General features: G+C 44.6%; 1 protein-coding gene across 1 annotated transcript; it reads right to left on the bottom strand.

Annotated features, from left to right (window-relative positions):
* Positions 1-4990: 4990 nt before the first annotated feature.
* On the bottom strand, positions 4991-13449 carry LOC118168978 (glutathione S-transferase omega-1-like). Its single transcript, XM_035329828.1, has 6 exons — positions 13184-13449; positions 12987-13095; positions 11356-11578; positions 10013-10114; positions 7751-7857; positions 4991-5507 (listed from the first exon to the last, which is right to left on the bottom strand). Exons 1-6 carry the CDS (start codon positions 13215-13217, stop codon positions 5354-5356), a joined length of 729 nt encoding a protein of 242 aa, XP_035185719.1. The 5' UTR covers positions 13218-13449; the 3' UTR covers positions 4991-5353.
* Between the last annotated feature and the right edge of the window lie 1430 nt (positions 13450-14879).

The raw sequence follows: 14879 nt of genomic DNA, 5'->3' as shown, positions 1-14879 counted from the left end.
TTAACAGCTTAGCTGCTTGTCATCGAGGGGTTAGTTTTTTTCACAGGATTTTATGTGATAAATAGCTTTATTTATTACCTGTCTTTTTTTAGTATATTTTTTTTTTTTCTGGGGGGTAATATGTTAGTTCAGAAGTAAAACTGTAATATGAAGAGCTATCTTGGCAGTGAGCTGCAATGGGGAATAGCATCAGAACCCTCCAAACTAAGCTCTTCCTTGATTGACGATGCTGTACTCAAACTGCTGCTTTTATAGCAGGACACTGTTGAATTTGTATAGATCTTCTCATGCAGCTTTATTTATAATAAAGAAAGTCTTGTAAAAAATCTAAAGAAGTGTAGCCTGTTTTATTTCTAGCTTCCCAAGAAATGTTTCTGAGGCAGCAGAAGGATGGAGCTGGAATATGCCCGGTGCAATCCTAGCACATTAGGCCCAATAACAAGACTCCCTGTGATGCTCTAATTGCAGGCAGAAGTTGTTCCAGAGTAAGATGTAATGTGAACTAGGAAGCCGTGAATATTGGTGGTAGATGCTGACCTTACTGGTTGAACCAAAAAGCTCCTGAATTTCCAGCTCAGCTAGAGGAATCCTCTTTACCAGTCCGTTTGCAGAGGTGCTGCCTTTACTAAGGCACCGAGTTTCTAACTATGAAGCTGGCTGAAACTAGAGCGTATCCAAAGTGTAGAGAAAAATGATCAGCAATTTCTGTCCTGAAGGAGGGTGTCACAGCTTTACTGACCTGCTCTGAGGTAGAAGTGTAGAAGGTGCAGAGGTGAATCATTTAAATATGGCCCTTGCTGCTTAGGCTTTTGGGAGCTTGTAAAAATGTCAAATTGGCACTGTTTTTAAAAAAAATTGTGCACAGAATAAAGATTAAAACCCCAATGGTGTTTTTAAGAGTGTCTTAGGTGCTTTGCAGGAAAAGGGGCAGATTTTAGATGCAAAGCAATCTAAAATCCACCAACAGGCCCACAGCCATTAACAGTCTCAACTCAGCAAAGACTTAACCACACGTACAGAGCCAAGATTAAATGTCTTTGTGAATCGTGCTCCTTTGCAGAAGCGCCACGACATTCCAAATGCCATTGGATTTCTCAGCTCGCACCTTTCTGCAGACAGTAACATTCAGGATAAAACAGCGCAACACAGGCCCAGCAGGCAGAGCGAGACAGAACCGGTACCAGCAAAGCACGCTGTTTGCAGCCTGCCTCCCGTCACCTCACCTCCTGGGGCATCAAGGGAGAAAGAAACCCATTACATCGCTCCTGCCTGATCCTGAGCTGGGAACCAAACAGCATGGAGGGATTTCCCCAGTGCTCAGGATGGCACTTAGCTTGCTAACACCTTCCAGGTCTCCTCCCTGCCAGCTCGCACCAGGCAGGGCAGGGCAGCCCCGGGACGGTTCTTGTGCCTGTGAGGACAAGTGATGCACGGCAAGCGATGCATGGCAGCCCTGCCTGGCTGCCACCACACAGGCGCTCCCACGGGCAGAGGTGTTCTGCACTGTCAGCACCATGCTCCTGACGGTTCAGCTTGCCTCCAGGGCTGTGGGTGGGTTATTCTATCACCTCCATGATACAAAGCTCCTGTAGGCAAAGCCAGAGAAAAGCAAGGCTTGTCCACATGCAGGTTTCTACCCACACTGTCTCCTGCCAGAGCCACACCTGACATGGCTCTGAAGGTGAAAAGTTTGATCCAGAGCATGGACACACAAGCACAACACAGCCAAGGCCCATAAAGCATGCAAAATAGAACTGAGAGGCACCTCCTGGGTTTGAAGGCATGGGTTATATAACCTGAGTTGTCTTCCCACAAGGAGAACCGGTTGACTAATCTTCCTGCCTTAGCTATTGTGAGTGGAGATAACCTCTACTTCCAAGCTTAAACAGACATGGAAAAAGGCTGTGTGATGAATGTAGAGGAAAAACCCACCATACTCCAACTTGTGGATTGGCCCAGCACATGTTCCTGTTGAGAGCTGCCGTCTGATGATTAAGTGACAGGAGAAAAGGCACAAAGGCATCCTTTGGGAAAACAGAAACATACAGAGCTGCATGAAGAACAGCGTTAAGCTGTAATATCTCACTGCTGGTTTCCATTGGTTCTTCAGGTGGTCTGAAGCACGTAACTTTTAAATCCTTTATTCCCAGCTGTCTTATGCTGTGTGACCACGTAGGTGACTCATGCACATGGCTTGCAGTTTACAGGAAACACTGTCTCCTCCCTATGCAGCTTGAGGCTGTTCACTGCCCCTTTCTCAGCTCCATTTCTGGTGGAGAGATGGCCTTTTCCACCAGCTTTGCCAAGACTGGCGGTTCTAAGGCACAAACCTGTAGCACATGCTGCCTCAGACCATGACCTGGGCTCAGATGGCCGTGATCAGCACAGAAAAGGTTTCGTACATCCATCCCTTAATGCAAGCTGCATTTTAGCATCCTCCTAGCCTCAAATACAGCATTACCACACACTGCTAAACAACATGTACATTCCACCCCAGGCACAGCTGCATCTCATGGTGAATTTTATAATCTTCTAGCAAATCAGCAAAATTTGCTTTAGGAGGGAAGAATCCTAACAACATCACATGGCATTACTGATTTACTCAGCTAAATAAAAAAACCTGACATCTCTGTTGGCTTGGAACCAGCAGTAAAGGAGACTGCTTCCACTGTATTAGAGAAACGGGGACAGTTTAGTAAAGTGATGTTTGTTCTCATGAGTACATTTTCATCAACCCTTCCCAAGTGAAACAAATATCCAAGGAAGAGAGTGGTGAAATAATCAGGCTACTAACAGAAACAGCCAGTTCTCAAATCTTAACAACACAGAGGAATGTTACAGATGCCATGACAGTGGAAAACTGGGAAGAGCTGGCCCAGGAGATGTTCCAACGTGCCAACACATGCTTAACACATGCCCTCACACACAGCCAGGCACTCCTGATGAGCATGACAGACAGCTCTTACATGAAGCATGGCAAGAAGTTTAGATTTACTTTCCTCTTCCATTTTCTGTCCTGTTTTGCCTGGTCCTGAACTTTTTTTTTTAACCTGTGCTGTACATGTGGTGGCACAACAATGGGGAATAAAGAAAAAATCACTGTGGTTTTGGAAAATGAAAGCATCAACAACCACCTTCAAGGGCAAACGGCAGAGCAGAAGGTGAGCAAATACATTCCATTCCATACAATCTGATCCACAGAAGATTTTAAGGGGAGATCTGATTAAAGGGCAGAGCTATTAATCCACTTGATCCTTGTTTATTGACTTCATCTTCTTCCTCTGTTCACCAGAACTGACAGTGTGCATTTTTTTCTTGGCCTCTTTGAACTAGTACGTTGCATCCTTTACACCCATCCACAGTGAAGGTAGAGAGCCAGTCCACTCCACATTAACTTCTCCTTCCCTTTTAAGGCTGAGCCCAATCGTTGCATATTCATTACCACATCAAAAACACTTTGCCTGAGGTCTGTATTGGTGTGCTGTAATGGGTTCAGGACCCCAGCTGTCTGCCTGAGGATTTAGAGCACTGATATTTAATAGTAAATTATAAGGCAGAATATTTCATTTTACGTTTTCTTGCTGAAGTAGCAGATTTATAATGGTACACTCTAGAGCCACTAAACAAAGACGGGCAGAGCACAACTTTTCTGTTCACACAATACAGTCTCCTGGTTACTGTGGTCTGGACTCTGCCACTTGAATTTCTGGATGCCAGTTTCTGTTCTTAACCCATTGTTGGATTGTCCTTAAGTCACATCTCCCACTGTCTCCCAGTAATAAAGCACAGCAAGCTGCAGTATATTCCTAGCATGCTTATAGAAGCCAATTTCCAGCCCACTTTAACAACCAGAGCAACTAATAAAACCAAAATGCTCTACAGTTCGTCATTCTTGGAAGTTTGCTGCTGAGATCCCACTAACACCATTTCAAGGATTATGGCACAAGCTCAAACCCCTCTTTCATGTACTGAAACAGCCAAGATCTATGTTCTGACACCTTGCAGCTATATGATTCCTCTGGGTTCTCTAATCACAATCTAGTAAACATACGCAGCATCAGATCTGGACTGTGATACTTTTAAAAGAACATCAGCATTCTGGAAAGGAACAGCAGAGTAATTACTTCTCTAAGTAGTGCCAGATGTGTTTAAAAGTCAGATAAACATGAGTGCAAAACCTGCATAGTTTGAATTAAAGCTAGTAAGAGCATAAACAATCCCCTCCAATAGCTACAAGCTCACAGATTGCAAGGCTCTGTAAGCTGGTAGGAGGCATATTTATCAGAGGAGCTCCTGCTAACTCTTTTTATTCACCAAATCCATCATTCATTCTTGCTTTCCTACTTGAAGTTACACAAGCATGCACTTCCTCAGAGTTCCTGTGTTGGGGCAGTACGTGCTAAAACAAAGAGAGAAGTTCAATTTTCCTCCAGAAAAGCTCCAAGGAACTTAGAGCCTCAGCTTCCAGGAAAACTGTGAACCACCACCTTCTGCTGTGCTACTTTCCCTCACTGCAATGAGAGAAATAGGTGGAAGAGTTGCGTTCATCTCATGACAACTGCCTCAGCACCACTGGAACAGCAGCCCTGTCCTTGAACCTGAATAAAGCATGTTGCCTTATTTTTAATGCATGAGTATTTCCTTGAATTGTGGCCAGATCGGGTTTTTAGGGGCCTTTAGAGAAAGGCATACACAGCTGAACAACATCAGAGCAGGTCACAGTTCTTTTAGTCACCTGTGTTGATGGGGAAGAGTGAAAGACTTCTTTCCTGTGACTACTTTTTATTCAAATAATTTTGTCTCCATACCCAACATGCTTTTTCTGCTCTATTAGAGCCTAAGACAGTTTGAAAAGGTGTCCAGGTGCAAAGCTATTTCCACATTATCTGTTCATCTTTGACACTGCCTCACTCCCCTCCATGCAACCAGTCCAGTGACTAAGAGATGACTATAAGGAAAAAGATAACCATGCTTAAAGAAAACAGTTTGCTTTTATTTTCAAGACATCAGTATTACAATTTTTAAAGCAAGTAATAGGTCAGTTCAGGGACTGACCAACAGCAATGCCTGCAAAGAGGCGAGAGATGACAGACAGTCACCCCCGAGTAAAGGCACCACTTTCCTTGATGCAATCAATACCCCTGGTCAGCAATGACTTCCTACCTCCTGCCTAAAGCCAGCGCATCTTCTCCTGAACAGCAAGGAGGAGAGTTCACAGCCATCTTTATCTTTCCAGCACAGATTGAACCCCCCATTAGTAAAGAGAAGAGCCCGCACCACATTACACCAGATCCTCAGAGCACACACTGAAAAGAAGCACTGACACTTCAGCAAGCACGTGCCCACTGACACCTCAGAGCCCATAATCACACGCCTCCAGGCTGTTCTTCAAATACAGCTGGAGGAAGTTTTTGAATGTCTGCGTGTCAGTCATCGTAGCCTGGACAGCAGGGTCCTTCTTCATGGCCTCCATCCAGTGCTGGAGCTTTGGAGCACGGCTCAAGGAGCTATGGGAAAAGGAAAGAGTCTGAATAATGCCAATGGGACATCAGGAGGGCATCAAGGAGGCAAAACAGCTTTAGAGGTTCTGTTCAACTGCTTGTTTTGCTTTCTCCCTCCCAGTGTAACATTTGGCTCAGAGCAGGTGATGGAAATACATATCAAATTGTAGAAGACAGACTGGCCTCTGGAAAGTAAGAGTTCTCACAGAGCGTGTGCACTCTGCAAAGCAGAGCTAAACAAACAAAAAAAGAGCACTTATTGTGCAAGACATCAGCACGTTTCCACTTGCATTATTCCTGCTGCAAAAGAGATTGTACTCATCTCATCTGCTCCAAGTTGAGGGTAGAGGCTTGTGCACCACTGCCTCCCTCTGGAACACTTTGTTAGTAGTGATTCTTTAACATTGCGTGCAGCAGTTGAGTCCTCCACAGCTCACAAATCCCTTCTCTCCTCTCTTTCACAAACCAAGGTAAGTTCTGCAGCTTCTACTAGCCTACAACCCAGCAGCTCAAAATGCTGACTGTCTATTGAGGAAACTGAGGATTTGATGAGGAAACCGAGCATTCAACTAACTGACAAAAATCCACAGATCCACTCTGATACACCCTTGAGAAAAACTATGTGGCCAATTGAAAGCTTATCAGTGTCCATTGTTCTTTTCATTCTCTTCTGGCACACTACCTAGAGTACTTTGCATTCCAATTTCCAAATCCTAAGGTTAAAGTGTAACTTCTCTAGGTAGCTCCTAACCTTCACCCGGGAAAAGCATCTTTTCTTAACTTAGAGTGGCCGAGCTCCTCAATCAAGTACCTCGGTATTTCTAGGCCTACAGTTCTCTATGGTTTATTATACTTCTCCTTCCCATCAAGGGCCACGCAGGAGACAAAGCATGTCAGCGGTCCATCGGTGAAGTCCTCATCTTACAGTGCCAGAAGTTTCAATTCATGCAGGACTCCCTGTATCTTCCTTGTCCTTCAAGAATACTTTAGGCAACAGGGTGCCTCTAACTGTACCACACTCATTGTCCTGGTTTGGGCTGGGATAGAGTTAGTTTTCTTCCTAGTAGCTGGTATGGTGCTGTGCTTTCGATTGAGGATGCAAATGTTGATCACACACCAGTGTTTCACTGTAAGCACTGCTCAGCAACAACTAAGTCAAGGACTTTACATTTTCTCATTACCACCCTGCCAGTAAGGAGGCTGGGGGTGCACCAGGAGCTTGGAGGGGACATGGCCAGGACACCTGGCCCAGACAGGCCAAAGGGATGCCCCATACCTTATGGCATCATGCTCAGCAATAAAACCAGGGGCAGCTGGCCAGGGGGACTGCTGCTGCTGCTCAGGGAGTAGCTGCACACTGGTCAGCAAGTGGCTAGCAATTGTGTTGTATATTTCTTGTTACTTTTTTGGTTGTTCTTTCCTTTTTTTCCTCCCACTTCTCTCATTAAAGAGTTCTGATCTCAGTCCATGAGTTCCTGCACTTTTCATTTTTCTCTGCCATCCCACTGTAAGGGGGGGATGAGTTAGCAAACAGCTGTGTGGTGTTTAGCTGTCTGCCAGGTTAAACCACAACATTCATCTTCTCATTTTATCACCCACATCCTCATACAAGCTGACTCGTCAGCCCTGTGTTAAACCAGCTATAAATCAGTTCTCCTTTGACACCATTTCCTTATGTTAACCCAATACCATGGTAACTGGAACTGTTTAAGGATGTACCAGACCAAGACATTTATGTATAAAAAAATCCATTACAACAGGGACAGATGACCTACAGCAAGGCAAGATATGATTCACCTACCTCAAAACAAAATGAACCTCCTTCATCAGCCCAGAACTTCCAAAGAGGATCAGAAGATTTAATCCCAAACTTGAGGCTTTAGACCAATAAATTTGAACCTAGGTGTCCATACCTCTACCCCCTTCAAATAAGGCTCATTTTTATCTATGATCTAGGAATGGAGAGAAAATCCTGCATTTTGATTGCTACTTCTGGATCTGACAAAATTATTTGTTAGAAAAACAGATCTGATGAAAGGGCTGTTTAAAGCATTTTGTTTGCTGTTTTCTTTTACAGAAGATTCCTTAACAAATCATCTCTGGTTTAAGATCCTTTCCCCCACCCCAAAATTGTAACAATGCACTCACTCTCTTCAGCAGCCCCTAAAAGTGGCTCATTGCTGCAGCATGTGAAGAATATTTATGCTGAGGCACTTCAGGACATGCTAAAAGCCAGGCAAAGTACTCACTCCATCAGCTCGAATGCTTCTAGGCGTTCAAACCAGGGCCAGATCATGTAGTCAATCATAGAGACCGAGTCCCCACCGAAAAACGTAGTGTTGCGTTTGGACAGAATCTGTGAGGGGCAAGAGAGGGCAATTACCCTCAGAAGGAAAGTTACCACATCAGGACCCTACAGCAACAAAAATCCCAGCTCATAGGGGAATGCTGGCATGCTGAAGGAATCAAATGGGAAATAATGCAGATATAACACACTTCTATGCATGCAGTATCTGGGGAGTCAGAGCTGGTCAGTAACACAGTTGTGATATCAAGTTTAACTATTTCATACGCTGCCAGTCCAGTTCTTCTCCAGTGCTGGTTCAAAAACTGCCATAAATTATTAATCATTAGGGATCTGCAACTTGTGTGTGAACAAAAAAGGAAATTAGCTCTCAGAATCTATCAGTTCGTGATTTGTTATCTGTAAAAACGCAGTAGTGGCAGAGACTAATCAAACAACAATGCACACGCACTTCTAGAGCGATGAAGTCAGCTAAATGTAATATCCAGATAAAGTAGAACATGGTTCTGGCAGAGACTCTCTTCCCATGACACTTGAGTGCAGCTGGTGCCAGGACAGCATTTCTGACATTATATATGGAACTGGACCTCATTCCAGGTACAAAGGAACAGGAAGTATGACATTCATGTACACCATAACGAGACCCCCACAGCTCAGCACAGAAAGCAGAGCCACAAGGAATGTATGAGCCTTTGCAGGAAGTTCTTGAAACATCTCAGAAGCCTAAGTGTAACAAGTGCCACAGTGATCCAAACTCAGTACACTAACAAACTTCCAGATCTTGGTCTCTTCTTTTAAGAGTCTGGTCCCCCTGTTTCCAGGCACTTTGGCATTTTTAGGATGGAACTCCAATGGAACTTACACTGTGCCCCTCAGACCCACGATCTAACGAGCTTTAGAACAGTCCTTCAGGAAATATTTTGTGTTGTCTGAATTACCAGAAGTCTGGTAGAAAATAACCTGACAGTTGTGTTACCCAGAGGTTCCACAGTCCCAGAGACAGGAACACAGCTCCCTCTATTGGATAGCAGCAAACTAAGTACAGCAATATTTGCAAACACTTCCCTCTTGAATTTATCTTGCAGTGGGCTAAGTGATGTTTGCATGGCTTTGTCCCTTCTTCCCATCCTTAGCCAACCTTTAGCTGCAAAATCCTTCAGAATATAGTAAAATAGAGACACCGAAAGAGCAGCAAGTATTTCATGGCATTAATAAAGCAGGAAGAAGGTTAATTCTTCCTTAAGGTTTAAAAGATTTGTATTTCAGGGAAATAATTGAGTTCTTGGGGGAAGCGAAGTGTATCATCAACATCACTGCTCCAGCATCAACCTAATCAGACAGATGAGACTACCCTGAAAACAGTTTTAGTTCAGCAATTCAAGAGGGCAAGGAAACAGAAAGCACAGGACTGTTAGGAGAATTAGGAAGAAAGCTATTGGAAGCTTTGCACAGGAAGCAAAACATGCTGGGGGGAGAATGCATCTTACCTAAGCCAAACAAGCATTAGTTGTGGCTGCTAAAAATGCAGAAGGAATTGGTCTGTGATAAAGACAAGTCTGACAGCTGTTCAGGCTAGCTAAGAACTACTGCTGACACTGAATCAGGATTGTGAAGCTCCTCGTACAGCAAAGCCACCTGGCACTTCCTGGAGCTCTGCTGCAGTTGCACTACACAGCCGAAGCAGAACACAGCCCACGGCTGGATTTCTACAACAGACAGATTACACTCTGCACCCTCAGAGCACTTGTCCCCTGCCACCAGAAGATAAGCAGGCAGAACAAAGATGAACTCTTAAAGGAAAAAGATTCAGTTTCATCACCAATGTATCTGCACTGATTTCAGAGCTACAGCCCAGATGTGTTTTAGCAGCCAGGAACTCCTCAGCCTTTGCTGCTAGAACATGCTGCAAGGCCTCCTTATATTTAAAGCAGAACAAACACCTAAGTGGTCAGCTACAACTCAGCAATCTCCCCATATCCAACACACATTTCATCATACAGATGCATTTCAGTTTAGCTACTTGGAATTTGCTCTAATGGCACTGTTATGCATCCTAGACTGGGGGAGTAAATTGAAAGATTGTTCATTACTATAGCTACCAACCAAACAAGAAGAGATCTAGCTCCAAATACCAAAGCATGGAGGGAAGGATGTAAGGGGAAACTACATAACTGCCAATCTGCTCAGTATTGTGAAATGCTCTTACCTCTTCAAGTTTGCCTAACTTTTCAGTAACCTCTGCTTTCTGAGCTGTGGTATCCTGTCCATCTTTGAGAGCTGCAGAATACTTGAAAAATATAGGTGTTATCTGTACAAAGGAAAGGAGAAAGTTTTTAGTATCACTATTACAATAACACAAGCAAGTCACTCAGAATATTAAGTTAGATGTTAAGATGTTTTTAAAAAGTTAGTCATTAACAAAAATCTTTTATACTTCACAAAAGGTAAAGGCTTAAAGTAAGACAACATACAAATACTAACGGATTTTAGTCCTGTAGTGACAGAACAAGAGCATGTTTCTAGCTTGCATGTACTATCAACAAAGTGGCAAGGTGAAAATGATTCTTTTCCCAGGTACACACTCCTGAAAAGCAAATGCACTTTAATTATCAACAGTTAAGGTACTTTTACAAAAAGAGATATGCAGGCTTCTAGAGACCTGTACTTTTTTATACTAACTTATCTGGCAATTACTGAATTCAGTACAGAAAGTTGCCCAGCAGTTAAGCTTAACTGTATTTTTAGTTCATATACAAGCATTTTTCTAAGGTCTTGTCATTCATACAACCAACATTCATAGCACAATTCGTTTCTCGAAAGATGGTTCCCTGTAGCTCCTTTACAACAGGCTTTTCTAAATAGAAATAATGGGAAACATTCTTCCCCTGCCCTTTTACCCCCCTTCTTTGTCCACGTCTTTTCTTCTTTGCATCTTGCATTCCTTCCTCTTCTCTACTGCTTTATATCTAAGACTTCTTTCACTTCCTAGATCCTCCAAAGCACGTGCTTGCACTATCTACATTCAGTGTACAGAGAGGTTATCTGCAGCCAGCCACAGCACCCGCCTCCACCCCATACTGAGAGCTAAAGCCAGGGTGCTTATACAAGTCCCGTGTCTACGGCCACCTGCAATCTCTTGGCCTTAGTTGTAGGCTCTCAGTCAGGCACTCATCAAATTCATGGAGTGTGTCCTACAGCGATGCTCAGATACAGGAATTGTCACTGCCTGTCTCAAGCATTCAGCTGGTTTGGCCTCTATATTATATATATTATAGGATGCTCAAAATCCTGCCTGTCATACACACTTTAACTAGCTTAGCTGTCTTCCTGTATCCATGCCTTCACATTAAGGCTAGAAGCAACTCAGATGCACAGTCATCTGCATAACAGCAAAAGACTCAAAATTTCTCAGGTTAAATTTAAATGCCATTTATTTTGCTTTCCTATACATGAGACCCCTGAAGAGATGAAAGCAGCATTAGTAATACATCTGGAGATTTGGAAGCTCTAGTAAAGTAAAGAACACAATCTACCCTGATCACACAGTACCTTTGAGAAGCGTTCCAGGAGCATCTTCTGAAAGGCTCGCTCATATGGGTCCGAAGGCATCAGCTTCTTCCCTGGAAATGCTTCATCTAAATAGTCACAAGTGATTGGGGACTCGTAGATAAGCTGGCCTTTGCGGGTCTCCAGAACAGGAACCAGCCCAAAGGGGTTCTTCTCAAAGAACCAGTCAGGTTTGTTCTTCAGATTGATGTTAATTACTTCATAGCTAGAAGAGTAAAGGAAACAGAACCCAAGCATGTTCAGCCCCACTGCACTCTACTCCATACCACAGTGAAATGCAGTCATTAAACCTCAACAGCTACAGTATTCGAGAGGCTGTATCCTTACTCTCCTGTTCTCCATGGTCTTCCTTGGGATCCTTTCCAGGATGAACCATTTGACACTCAGAAATACTGCCTGGGAGTACTTCCCTTTACCAGAGAAAACCAGAGCTGACTTACAATGACTTTTTATCAAGTTAATAAGACACACAGTCTGCGAGCACAGAGCAGCAGGCCTTCTAGTCATGCTAAAAACAAAGGTCAGGCTTGGCATACAGCACACTTACCACGTGTAAGTTCAGGAACATTCTGAGAAGGAAGCACTTAATTGCATTTAAGACACACTGCAATTAAGAGCTGCAGCAGAATTTTAATCTGACTTTGCACAGAAGTGCAAGTCTTCCGTGCCTGTGATAAGCCTTCTAGCTTACATAGAAAAGGTATGCAGGGCAAAGGCAAAATAGATATTATTTTTTTAAAAAAAAGACATACAGGAAATTTGTCTATTAACAAAGCATAAGTAACATTCAAGCATAACCCCAGAAAACCCATACAAGGTTTGCTAAATGCTGCTGAACTTTCAAAACAACTAAGAGTTTTTTTTTTTTTTTTGGGGGGGGGGGGGGGGGGGATGGAGAGACACCACCACCACACACCACCTTGGCATCAGAGGAGAACTGAGGGGTTAGCACTTGCTGTGCTCCCAGCCCAGCGCTGGTTATCAAAGCCCTGGTAGGCTGGGGACTTGCTGGGAACCAGCAGGTGAAGAACCCCATTACTCTGATGCTGTGAGCTGAGGGAAGCATTACTCAGTATTTGGAAACGTGTAAATGACTTGGCTATCAGAAACACCACAAATGCTGGCTTCTATAAGCTTCTTACAACAGAAGAAGAATACTTTATAAGAACATGGTACTTTTCCTTCATTAAAAACGTCCTTAGCTTACTCCTACATTTCACTAAGTGAAATAAAGGAACGCTAAGGACTTGTATCACCTTGATTTTTTTCTGCACCTTACACCAGAAACAAACAAACATACACCGAAGCTCTGCTTGCACTTACTCAGAACAGGGTTAAGTGCTATTACTGCAAACTTTCAGGAAGAGAGCAAATCAACTTCAGGGTTTGTTTGCTTGTTTTCCTTCGGACTTACTTCAGGCATCTATGTTACTGACCTCACAGCCAGCATAAGTATCTCCCACTTCAGAACAACCTCCCCCTCCACACCAAACATACATACATGCCAAGAAGCGTGAGCTTTACCACAAAACCACCCCATTTTCTCTCAGTTACCGCGGGGATATTCAGCCAGGAGCCCTTTAGGGCGCCCAGGTTGGACGGGGGAGCCTCACCTGATGCCCTTGGCTCGGAGGACGAGGCGAGTCCGCTGGGCAAAGGGGCAGAAGCGCATGCTGTACAGCCGGATCAGCCCCTCGGGCACCGCTCCAGGGGCCGTGCTGCCTGAGGAAGAGAGAAGCAGCCCCACCGTTACACCATCCCTCGTCCCCCTCCAGTGGCCGCAACCCCGGCCCCCGGGGCCGCCACTTACCCTTGCCCAGGCTCCGGGAGTGCTCGCCCGCCATGCCGAGCGTTCAGCGCCGCCTGAAGCACCGTCCGGCCACTGAAGGCTGCCTCCTGGGGCGGATCCTGCCTCAGTTCGCTGGCCCTCGCCCTCTTTTTATACTGACTGAGTGCTGATTTGTAATCTCCGGCCGCCAATCGCCCGCGGAAACAGAAAATCTAAGGGAAAATTGCAGCGGTGGGAAGAGCGCGGGTGTTCCACTCAGCCCTTCCGCCCTCCTCCTCCTCAGGGGCCTCCTGCAGCTGCACTGCCTCTCGCCCTTAAAGCCAAATCCCAGACCGCCTTGGAAATAATGAGGGATTCTGCCTCCTGTTGCCAAAATACTTTGTGATGGAAACCTAAGGGAAGGTGACAGATAGCCTAGTCGATGAGGGGGTATGCTGAAGGCTAGGTTTAATTTACTCGCTACCTTGCAAATGCAGATTCGTGCACTGATTCGTGCTTGCTTCTGCAAGGATGAACAGTGGTGGCATCAGTACACAGAGCACAAAAAGAATCACAGAAAAGATCCCCTGTTTGGTTGAGGTGAGAGCACCAGGGACTTCCCCATACTAGCTTTTCTTGGGGGGACAGTAGTGGAAGTAAAGGAACTTTCCACTTCGCATATTTCAGCGTCCAAGTTTACCTGTGGTCCTAACTGTGAAACGCCTGTTCCAGAGCTCCCCTTCCACCCACCCTTCAAGTCAGAGCTCTAAGATGTGTGGAAACAGCATGCTTGTGGGCACATGTCCTGGCCATGGACATGTCTCTGCCAAACCTGTCAGTGCTAATAGAGATCTGGAGCTTTCTGAGAGTCACCGGGGGATCCATGCTTATACAATGGGGGAAGTTTTGCCTGCTGTTGACTTTTAGCTTGGTTTTGTTACTGTAGCTGGACCTCAGGCATCCTGTCACAAAGACCAGTATTTTTCTGGGTAGATCCTTCCTGCTGGCAAACACTGAGATGGCCACCAGTAGTTACCACAAACCTGACACCATAACGCACTCAAATACAACATGAATTTTTGTCAAGTCATTAATTACATAATGAAACAGCAATAAGCAATTTAACAGTAAAAGGGAGTGGTAATTCATTGCACAAGCCTGCCGTGCCCTGGGCAAACAGAACCTATATGTAAGACATCCTTTCCAACAAAATAATTCCTCCCACCCTTTGAAGAACTGTGTCAGAGGACATTCCTTGTTCTGCTGAGTGCCTACTGTTAGGACAGTTTCAGCAATATTTGGGTCAAAAAAATAAACAAATAAAATTTATTTTAGTGGTTAAAACCATGGGTAGTCTGCTACCTCAGAACCCAGAGACAGGCACACACAAATCCAAGGAACAGTTGTAACATTACAGACCTGCGTGCTGCAATAGTCCCTCAGGGACACAAAAAAGTGAGTGCCTGAGAACAGCAAGATTTTACCACAGGGAAAAAAATCCTCACCGTGTTTTGGTTTTGTGCAGCATGGATCACAGAGAATAGTGACAAGAGGCAGAGCAGATGCTCACGTGGCAGTCAGTAGTGCTGTGAGTGGGTAGCACTGTCTGGGAGCTGCACACTGCTACAGCACAGAGAGGTAAGGACTACAGTGAGAAATGAGGATGAGAAGAATGAGGTATTAACGCTAATTCTTTTAAAGTACTTGGGGATTCTTACTGTGCTAGTGCCAAAAGCCA

The sequence above is a fragment of the Oxyura jamaicensis genome, chromosome 6 (assembly GCF_011077185.1).
Source record: "Oxyura jamaicensis isolate SHBP4307 breed ruddy duck chromosome 6, BPBGC_Ojam_1.0, whole genome shotgun sequence".
Lineage (NCBI taxonomy): Eukaryota > Metazoa > Chordata > Aves > Anseriformes > Anatidae > Oxyura > Oxyura jamaicensis.
The sequence above is the reverse complement of the archived record's forward strand: the minus strand, read 5'-3'. Positions and strand labels throughout refer to the sequence as shown.